The 11,674-nt window shown below is 33.6% G+C and overlaps 1 protein-coding gene across 1 annotated transcript; it reads left to right on the top strand.

The window, feature by feature from the left end:
• The first annotated feature begins 3,587 nt into the window (after positions 1 to 3,587).
• Positions 3,588 to 7,954, top strand: LOC114759433 (cystathionine beta-lyase, chloroplastic-like). Its single transcript, XM_028948606.1, has 12 exons — positions 3,588 to 3,651; positions 3,768 to 3,883; positions 3,982 to 4,052; positions 4,141 to 4,232; positions 4,417 to 4,507; positions 4,639 to 4,750; positions 4,861 to 4,957; positions 5,219 to 5,300; positions 6,041 to 6,158; positions 6,507 to 6,614; positions 6,705 to 6,807; positions 7,779 to 7,954. Exons 2-12 carry the CDS (start codon positions 3,794 to 3,796, stop codon positions 7,952 to 7,954), a joined length of 1,140 nt encoding a protein of 379 aa, XP_028804439.1. The 5' UTR covers positions 3,588 to 3,651; positions 3,768 to 3,793.
• Positions 7,955 to 11,674: the final 3,720 nt, after the last annotated feature.

The following is an 11,674-nucleotide window of genomic DNA, read 5'->3' as shown; positions in this document are numbered from 1 at the left end:
AAAAAATTTCTACTTGTATAAAATTTATTATTTATAAAAATCAACCTAAATATAAATTAAATTATCCAATCTAATTTTTACTCCAACTAAAGTTTCTAAAATCCCAATTAAAAATTAGCTGCTTTTTATTATCAATCTAACAAAAAGGTCCTAAGCATTTATGACTCGTACTCCACTAAAATCAATGTCGGTTAATTTGTTTTTTTCCCGCCGCATCAATTGGTTCAAATATTTGATATTTGCCAGAATATGTACAAAATAAAAAATATTAAATAATTTGAATTATCACAAAATATAGAGTAAAATACGTTAACCTCCCTTAAATTTAACCTAAATTATTAGGTAGACTTCCTTTTTTACTTTGAAATCCTATATGAACTTTTTTTAAAATAAAAATATCTGTTACGCAGATTTTTTTTTTATTTTTCAAATTCAACTTTCATCTACTTAGCTGCCAGTTAACAATTAAATCATATTGTCGACATATTATTTTAATCAAAATGCCTCTTCTTAACATAGATATTACTTAGTAAAATTATCACTTAATTACATATGGCATATTTTATTAAAAAATGAAAATAATTTTAATACTTATTTTCATTTTTTTTGTTATATTATTAAATTGATTAAAATTTTACAAATTTAATTAATTTTTGAAATATATTTTTATTTTTTAATAAATTTTAATATTTAATCTCATTTTTTTGTTAAAACTTACTTTTGATGTACTCTTTTAAATATACATGCTGGCAGAAAATATTTTGCAATCATTACATTTATTTTCAATTATATGTATATTTTTGAAATAGAGCGAACGCCTATGTAATAAAAACAAAATAGAAAGGTGGTTAGAATATTTAACTCTGAAACCCAATGTTTCTTTAATTCATTAATTCCACAATTATCCTTTTACATATATATTATTCTTTGTCAAAGGTTGATAAGGGCCATCAATAATTCATTATAACTAGAATGCTGTGTTCATTGTATAAAAAAAAAAAAAAAAAGAATGCTGTGTTCACACGAAGATAAGTTACACCACATCTTGCTGATGATTTTTAGATATATATTCAATTAAATTGGATAAAATAATGATTACTTTAAGACAAAAATATTTTAAAACATGTAAATATGCGGACGCCACTCTATGAGACAGGACCTCTCATGAGATCCCAATTCCGGTAAGTCTTCAGCTGACTGGGTCTCTGATTCGTCAAAAGTCGAAGCCTAAAAGCCATCATTCTTAGAAGGAGGCTTTAGCAAGGACATATCTTGGGCAATAACTCATTACTTTCGCATGGAATTCAGGGCATTATATTTATAAAATACACACACACACACGCTAGTTCTATTTTTTATATAAAAGCTACTTAATTAATTTTGATATATTCAAGAAAATAGCTAAGTTAATTATTCCTAACAAATACTCCCTCTAATTCGTAATATAAGAAGTTAGTTAGAAGTAAATTATAATCCAAAAAAATTAATGACATTTTTGCACTTTTGTCCCCATTAATTGAGAATTGATTTTCAGGGTTTGGGAATGCGGCTCCCCATAATCTGTTTTTCAAGTGTAAAATAAAGAAAAATTTAGCATTTTAAGAGAATTTATCAATTGTAAAATATGATGACTAAACTACTATTTCTTGGCTTGTGAAAAAAATTAACTAACTTCTTATATTTTGGATCAAATAGAGTATAAGTTTATTTTCATAAGGCATCATCTTTAATCATGACTACTTTTAAATAAAAACATTCTTAATATATTTGTATAAATAATAAGAATGTTTTATATTTTGGATCAAATAGAGTATAAGTTTATTTTCATAAGGCATCATCTTTAATCATGACTACTTTTAAAGAAAAACATTCTTAATATATTTGTATAAATAATAAGAATGTTTTATAGAATGAATTATAAATTGAGACAGAAAGTGTATTTATATTTAAGACCAAATACAACTATCAGTTAGTTTTTATATTAAGAAGCAAAGTAGCATACATATATAATTGAATTTGAAATTGTTTATATATATATAGTACCCCTTCATTCTTATATACAAGATACAATTTTTGAGGCAGGCATGGTTGTATTTATGAAGATACACTTAATAATGGACGTCTGAAATTTAACTAATTTTCTTCATTTTTACCCCTCATTAATTATTTGTATATCCCTGTATTAATTATTATCCCTTTTTTTTTTTTTACTAGTTCTCTCTCACCCACTCTCACTCTATAAATAAGACTATTTTTAAACTAAAATATAATTTTTATACATTAATTGCCTTTAATTAATTTCTTAATCTATTCCCCCTGCCTCATAATAGAAATCATTTTAAACAATTCATGAATATCATAAGAATGGTATTCAATTCATTAAATGTATTTTAAATTGATTTTTTTTTCCAACCTTGCCCACATTAATGAGGTTGTGAAAGAGAGAGGAGCATATAAGGAGTTATATTTAAGCATTAATTGTAGGGCAAAACTGATAATTAAACATTAATTACTCTTCAAGTTATTTATATTTTGAGCCATACTATTTTTCTATAAGCGACTTATACTGTGGACTAGAGCAGCATGTAATTTAATTATTTATATCTTATCTATAGGATCCAAGGGAGTATAAATTACCCAGATTTGTAATGTTCAATACGCTTCTCAAGAATACATTTTTGGTTTTGTTAGAGACCAGTTTTCGAACTTAATAGGGACCTCCTGTGCCTTACTTTGCCAAACCCACATACTTTGAAGATAGTAGAAATCAATGCCTTTGATATAAGATACAAAGGAATTCTCAAACAAAAAAAATTGATGCGAAAGAAAGTATTATTGTTTTCACATCTAAACACTAGAAACCAACCTAGTTTGAATCATAAAATCCTTAAATCACTGATATTTTTGGTGTGGAGTCTAGTCCGACCCTTGAAAACATTGCATGTGAAAATGTGAGGATGAGCATATGACTTTCTTTTCCAATAATGTACGTGGAAGATAAGAGCGTATAATCCAATCAAAACGTGGGCTGCCTAGCTTAACCATAAATATAAAATATATATATATATATATATTTATATATATCCCAAAACAGGAAGCAGCCCCTTGAAAGCGAAATATAATCATTCTGTATCCCTTTGGTCATCTTTCTTTTTCAATAATGTCAGCTTCCCCTCTTATTCAAAAAAGTGCAAATGTGATTATGACTATATATATACGTGCATGCATGACTCTTATTCATACCACATTCGAATTTCGAGGAGCATAACCAGAACCTAGAGATCTCCTTAATTTCATCTGATCTTCATCAGTCATGGCATTGGCCTCAACTTTTCTCGTCAGCCCTTTCGTGGCACCAGTCGCCATTAATCCCCGCAATAAGGTAACAACGTAACGATCATTATTTCAAACACTTATATGTGATTAAACAGCAATAAACTTGAACTGTCAAAAGCATCTGCAATATAGTGTTTACGTTTCTCTTGATTGTATTTTAGAGCACAAGTGCTGGAAATAGGTGGGATAGCTTGGGATTTAACAATTTGAAGTCGAAACGACCCATCCATGCAAAGGGGTTCAGAGTAAACTGTTTGATCCAAGCGGAGGCCGACAGTATTGGAAAGAGAACTACTAATGTGCTTTTGGCTAATGGTTTGTGATGTGTTTCTTGTGCTTACATTATGTGTGAGAATATCTATCTACATATACATACACTCACACACATGATTTTTGATTTATATGTTAATAGTTTTAGCTTCTTTTTGCAGAAAAGTTGCAGACACGCGAACCGAGCATGTCCACAGTGTTAGTGAATTACCATAATGACTTTGATCCCTACAAAGCAACCTCGACACCAATTTACCAAACTGCTACTTTCAAAATGGTGAAAATTTGAGCTATACTTATGCCCAGATCTTAAGCATATTGGTTCCATGATATTCTTTTCATATTCTAATTGTCTTCTATATGCTTTTCATGCAGAAGTCTGCCACAGAATTTGGTGAATATGGCTATTCCAGAAATGCAAATCCTACCCGAGATACTTTGGAGAAGTGAATATAACTATTCTTGATTATTTTGTCCATAGTTTGCTTCTTCTTTTCATCCCCTTTGATGACTTGGCTTAATTTGTATCTTCAGGTTACTAGCGCAGCTTGACAATGCAGATAAAGCCTTCTGCTTCACCAGCGGAATGACTGCTTTGACTGCTGTTTGTGAACTCGTTAATCCTGGTTCATTTCCTCATCCTAGTTTCTCTAGTCCTTTTGAAATTCGTAATACATATATTGAATCCATAAAATTTTATTTCCATTAAGAAAATATTAGAGGGACGACTTGTGAACGGATATTCTCATAGCTTTCTACTGAGTGATTGCTTTTTATTGTCATTTACTGTTATATATAATTTCAATGCAGGTGACGAAATCATTGCTGTGGAGGATATCTATGGCGGATCGTATAAATTCTTGAACGAACTAATCGCAAGAAAAGAAGGAGTTAAAGTGACGTAAGTTTGACATTTCATCTTTTCGGATGCTTTCTTTTTTCTTGCGGAGTACTGGATTATGCAGAACAGATAATTCTTGGATTGATTCCTAGAACATGATGATGATGAGGTCATAATGTTTAAAAGCACAGAAAAGTAGATACAAGTAATCTAGAGAACGTGGAAGCTGCTATGGGAATTAACACTAAGTTGATCTGGTTAGAGAGTCCCAGCAATCCGCAGCTCAAAATATGTGACATTCGAGTAAGCCACGCCTATATAATTCTCATCTATATTCTTGCAAGGACCCAACCTCAAAAATTTTAAATGTTAGAAAATTAATTTGCTTCCCGTTTTTCTTGATTTATGTGCAGAGAATATCAGAGATTGCCCATGCACATGGTGCTATTGTATTGGTGGACAACAGTGCAATGTCTCCTGTGTTAAGTCAGCCCTTGGACCTTGGAGCAGGTATGTTTTATTAAATCATCCTTGCCAAAGATAATAAAATATAAATATATTTACTAATGTAATAACATACATGCATGCTTCTTAATGCTCTCTTTCCACTATTTGTGCGTGTGAGTTGAAAGAATTTTTAAGGAAAACAAAATTATTTTAACTGCGATTGGCACCCTTGCTTGGAATTTGTTTAGAACACCCTATATGTAATACAAACTAAACAATAAATAAATTTCTGCTAAGTGACGGTTCCTATTTTCCTTTTTCCAGATATTGTTATGCATTCAAATACCAAATTTGTTGCTGGAAATAGCAGTGTCCTGGCGGGGAGCCTCGCTACAAGGGATGAAGGGTAGGAGCTCTAAATATTCTTTCAAACACTTAAAATGTTGAAGATATTGATTTGTTTGCAAGCCATTTTCAATCTGATAATTATATACAACGAATTTTCGAATTAAATTTCAATTAAATGATAATTTTCATCAGTATTTTTTTTTGGCCAGCAAATTATCGTCAGTATTTGATACATAGCCATAAATATAAATGTGCGTGTGATCCTTATAACTATGAAGAATGAAATGATACTCTTATTAATATTTCCAACATCATTCTATGGTTTCATATTGCTTAGTCTTGCTGGTCAAAAAAAATATTGCTTGGTCTAAACAGCCATTCGTTAATTATATTTTATAAAATGAGAGATATTTGGCATCTTGCATTCACGAGAGACAATATTATTTTTGTGTTTTCTTTTTCAGATTTTATTAAAAAAATACCGTGACGAAATAAATTATGCATTTAAAAAATGTTATTAAATCTTGAAAAATATAAAACTGCACGATTTCTTATAGTAAGATACTTGGATGTTTTTTTTTTCTTTTTATCTATACGGAAATGGTAAAAGAAGAAGGAAAAAAATTGAGAAGTTCATGCGTTAAGTTTGTTGTATGTTCTGAATATTATTTTCTATTGATTCATTAATTAAGTTCAATTTTAATCAGCCATTTATTTTATGCTTTTTCAAGTTCAATTAATAATGTAAATCTATGTGCTTCCCTCATATTTCTTTTTTCATTTGATCATCCTATAAAGGTTGGCAAAACACTTGGAGGCTTTTAAAAATACAACGGGCACTGCCTTGTCCCCATTTGACTCCTGGCTCTGTTTAGAAGGAATTAAAACAATGGCCCTACGAGTTAAGGAGAAACAGGTACGCACCTCACAAAAACATTTTAATTATTATAAGTTATTGATAGCTTCAAGCTAAGTCTGTGAACAATATGATCGTTTGCCTTCCAATATATTCCCCTTTTGTACAATTCATTTGATAAAATGGTTTGTTTACATAGTCACTTATAAGAATATGTACACATACAAACAAATGAAAGTAAATAAAACTTTTAGAGAGACTTTTTAATGTTCTGAACTAATATGTATACATACGTATGGTATCTCTGCAGCTATGCTTCCAATTTAAAATTTCAACGACAATGTCATTATTTAGTTCCATTAAAAAAACATAATAATAATAAGTTAGAGCAAACATTATATTTTGCAGAAAAATGCACAAATAGTTGCCGAGTTTCTTGCCTCCCATCCTCAAGTAACGAAAATAATGTATCCTGGTCTTTCTAGTCATCCTGGATATGACTTGCACCACTCGCAGGTATGATTTTCCTGCAAAAATTAAATATTAATTTTTTTATTAAATATGCTTGAAATAAATTTATCCATTAATGGAGTTACTATTTCACAGGCGAATGGGCCAGGATCTGTGCTTAGCTTTACAACAGGCTCACTGCCACTCTCAAAGCATATTGTTGAAAGTACCAAGTACTTCAGCATGACTGTCAGTTTTGGTAAGTATTCGTATTTTTGGGAATATATATGTACGCACATTGTCACGTAAGTTTTTATCATTATGACATATTTCCCCTACTTTAAGAGTTATTTATCATAATTAACTAAAACGGTAAGGTGGGAATAGAAGGTCAAAATTTTGTATGGTTTGCCCTCTGACCATGTGATTTTTGTAGTCGTTTACCATAGTTGTTCTATTATTCCTTTACAATCAAAAGTAACAATAAGAAACAAATGTAAAAGTTATTATTGCTTTGAAAATTTCAAAATTACGCCAATAAAGTTTTTAAATTAGAAGAGGTTGTTCAATTAGTAAAGAGATTGTTTAGCAAAGGACATTTATAGAAATAGCATTATCAATGTTTTTGACAAGGAGTATTGCTAAGGATCATGGGGAATGATCTTCTATTAATGGATTGTTAGTCGTTTCAAGGATAAACTTGTTGATAATTCATCAGTAGCATCACTATAATCCTTATTATAAACTATTACTTGTAGGAGAAGTACAGGTTCTAAAAATAAATCACTTGTAAAGTACTTAATAATTACTACATTTAGTTCTTAATATAAGAGTTAGATAAATAATTTGTGAAAATTAAGAAAATTAATTAAGATGGTTAACTGTATCAAATGTATGTTAACCTTCTGAACCTACCCTCTTTAATCATGTATATTGGAAGTATTTGTTGGTGAAAACCCTTACTATCAATAGCAATATTTTAGAGACAGTATTATAAATTTGAGAGATAAAGTCGATCAAACTCTTATATTTAAAGTCAAATTTAATTTTCAAGTAACTCTTATATTGAGGACTGGAGGCATTACTTTCTAATTCTATCCTTAGTTAACTCTTGTTGAAACGAATTACTAGTGACTTGACTGGAGTGGTAGATGAGACATATGTGTTGAAGTTTGTGAATATGTTTTCATACAGAAAGCTGACCATTGTCAATTTTGTTGGTAATGTTAGGGAGCGTAAGTTCATCGATATGCTTGCCTTGGTACACGTCCCATGCTGTCATTCCTGAAGGAGAACGTGTTCGCATGGGTTTAACTAAAGATCTTGTACGTATTTCTGTGGGGATTGAAGATGTTAGTGATCTTATTACAGATCTTGACAAGGCACTCTCATTTGGATCACTCTAATTTTCATATGTTCCGACTTTCTCTTGCTTCAAATAATATGTTGCTGTCATTTTGGTTTCAATTGAGGATTTTGTTGATTTGTTAGCCGCATTACCACGTTGCCATTTCTTTTTCTTGTTTTACCTATTTGTATAGCAATTTGTTATAACAACTTGGAATAATAAGCTTATTAAAGCGAGAAAAATTTTTTTATCAGGCTTCGTAATTGGTGTCTTTACCTTCCTTTAAAATTATTTGAATTGTAGGAAAATGGGCCAGTCCACCTTTGGTGGATTGGGCCCAAGCCCATTAAATTTGGGGCTCTAATGCAAATAACATAACCTGTGGGTCTTAAATGGTTATTTGCAATTTTTCCTTCATAATATGGATAAGGACAGACGGGGGTGGTAGTTTTGTTTTAAGAGATAGGATCAGTTTAAAATAAACTGATTCATTCAACCGGTCCGAAACACTTCCCGCCTGCGTATCTCCTCTCCTCTCCTCCTCCAACACAAAGTGCATTTGCTGTGAGCGTTGATTCCCATTCCATTATCGTGATCGGAATTCCGCGCGTGGCTACCTAATCTGAGATTACTCGGCACTTCAGGTATGCCCGAATACCATTATTGGCATCAGAGCATCCTCTATTTCTTCCGCTGCCCTGTTTCACCTTTTGCGTTTTCATTTTTTGTTGTTGTGTGCCTCACGGTTTGGCACTTCATTTCCACTTCAGTGATTTGCTCTCAGATATTAAGCAAATCTTCTCTTTATATTCAGCATGATAGTTGTTTATAATGATTCTGTGTTATTAGTTTTTTTTCCGCTTCCATGAACGTCGGATGTGAGAGTTTTTTTTTGTTTGTTGTCTCCAACAATTATATGATAGTATTCTGCATGGGAGATGACCGAAAACAATTAAAAACATCTGAAAAACGGTAAAAACGTAGGTTTGGAAGCATGGAATTCATGATGAGAGAGACCCGTTTTCGCACAGTGAAGTTTTTCGTTTTGGGTGTCTGAAAAATGAAGGTTTTAGGCTTCAAAAATTATCCCATTGCGTAGAGCTCGGAAAAACGAAGAAAATGACACCAAGAACGCGAAGAACGGACGTCGGACGGAGGACATATGGGGGAGAGAATAATCCGGGTCCGACGGACCCGACCCGCGACGGAAACCGGGTCGGTCAGACCCGGCTGGAGGTTGAAGACAACCTCCAGCCCCCAAACGACGTCGTTTTGACGTCGTACAAAAAAAAAAAAACGAGGCGGGGCGGATGAGTTGGTTGGGCTGGCTTGGTCCGGATCCGGATAGGACCGGACCAAGCCCAACCCGAAAAAAAAAAACAAAAAAAATATAAAAATATATATAATAATTTTAAAAAAAAATTCCCAGAATTGCCACGTGGCGCGTTCCGCCACGTGGCACACCTCATCGACACGTGGACACCACCACCTGAAAGGTGGTGGCGCGTGCGGGCCGCCGTAACGGCGCGTGTCCTCTGCTGCCGGCTCCATGGCGGCGCGTGACGTACACGCGCCGACAGCGAGAGTGGGCGAAGTTTAAAAAAAAAAAATTTCGCTAATTCTTCCTTCTAGGGGCGCGTGTAGGCGCGTGAATGGTCCAATTGGGGTGTGGTTTGTCTCTAAAAATCCCTAAAATTAGGATCTTCATTTTAATATATATTTTGATAATTTTAGAGACAATTTAGGATCCATTTATGAGTATTTTAGTGCGTTTTCTGGTGTTTTTATGTGGATAAAAATTCCAGAATATTCAAAATAATTTATATTATTTTGTTCTAGGTGAAAATGGAGCAAGAGGCTTCTAGTAGCACTAAAATACCATCATGGTTCATTGGAATACTCATTCCTAGGTGATGGAATTCCAGAATATGAACCTGAGGATGAGGATCCTGAGGAGGACCCTGAAGAGGTTCCTCAAGAAGACCCAGAGGAGTTAGTGGCTTCCGGACCTGAGTCGGAAACTATGTTCCCCACTGAACCTCTCCCTATTGAACCTCAATTAGTCTATAAAGATTCACTGGATCTCCCTAATGAAATTGAAGTTGAGGAAGGAGAAGAGGTGAACCAACCTTTGACCCCCGCATTAGCTATAAGTATAGCTGAGAGAGATGCAGCAAAACTGACAAATATAAAAGGAATCAATGGCGTGCTCGCCAATTACATCCAATACATGACCGATAAGAAGAATACAGAATTCTACCTTAAAGTCATAATGGAGTACATAAGAGCAATAAGGGTTAGAGGCGGACCTAAAGGCAAACCCATAAGAAAATCTTACTGGATTTGGGCCATAGAGCTAGTATCCTCTTTTATGAACAAAAAACGCAAACTCAGGAGCCTAAGGAAAGCAATGCTTGATTACCTTTATGTGCATATTAAATAATGTAATATTTACATATGCTTTATTAATATTTGTTGTATTAAGTTTTTTTTATGGTTTCATGCATTGTAAACAGACTAAATATGTTGTTTCATTTAATGAAATTACTTGAATTGTTGTTACATGATTATCTTGTGAATAGTATGTGTATGCTTTTTATAAGTGGGAGCTTTTAGAAGATAAGACTTCTAAGAGTCATAATTTTTCTTTGAAGTGCTTATATAAAATCCTTGATAGGAAATTATGTTTGTTGCTTGTATCTGTGTGATGGGAGGTACAAACGTATGCTCTTGATCATGGATCTTGCAGCAACATTACTTTCTGATCAAGGATGATATAAGTACAAGACATTGTACACTTCGCTGTGCTATATATAACTAAGATGTTCTATGGTACGTCTCTTTTAGAGAGAACGTAGAATAATGTGGGATAAATTTGCTTCAGAACTGAAAATGGCAACCAAGAACATAATTGCTGAGCTTAATAAGGGAGAAAAGCTCAACGGGGATAACTGGGACATATGGCACCGAAAGGTTCAATACATCTTGGAGGAACAAGATGCGGTTGAACCTTTAACCACTGCAATGGTCGAACCTGAAGCTGGGAATACGGCCCAACATAGGAGAGACCAAGAGGCTTACCTAGTGTGGAAGAAGAAAAACAGCATAGCAAGAATTACGCTTCTGAGTGCCATGGCTGATGACATTATGTGCGAGTTTGAGAGGCACAAAACTGCACAGGCTATGTGGATAGCGTTAAAGGACAAGTTTGGTGGTACTTCTACCACTAAACTTAGAAGGTTGACGATTAAGTTCGACACCTATAAGCTCAAGCCAAACAATCCAATGAAACAACATTTGAGAGAGATGGCCAACATGATCAGAGAACTTAAGGAAGCAGGCCATGTCCTGTCTGATGAACAGCAAGTACAGGCTGTTATCAGATCGCTTCCTGCTAGCTGGGAACACATGAAAGTCAACCTGACCCATAATGAAAACATCGTTACTTTTAACGATGTAGCCAAACACTTGGAGCTGGAGGATGAACGTTTAGAGGCTTACAAGACCTCTGGACAAGCTTATTACACCGAGGATGCCGGTACTTCCCAATCAAGGCCCGATTCCAAGAAGGGCAAGAAGTTTCAAAAGAAAGGGAAGAAGGGTGGTCCTCAATCCAAAAAAGGAAAGAAGCAATTCAAGAAGAAGGGAAAGAAAGGTGGGAAGAAGAAGCTAGACCTGAAGAAGGTCAAATGCTTCGCCTGCCAGAGAATGGGCCATTTCGCACGTGACTGTTCAAAACAGGCTGAGAGCGAAAAGGTATTAGTGGATTATGTGAATT

Source organism: Neltuma alba, unplaced genomic scaffold (genome assembly GCF_004799145.2).
Source record: "Neltuma alba isolate B1F8T4 unplaced genomic scaffold, ASM479914v2 tig00010844_pilon, whole genome shotgun sequence".
NCBI lineage: Eukaryota > Viridiplantae > Streptophyta > Magnoliopsida > Fabales > Fabaceae > Neltuma > Neltuma alba.
This window is presented reverse-complemented; position numbering and strand designations above follow the sequence as displayed.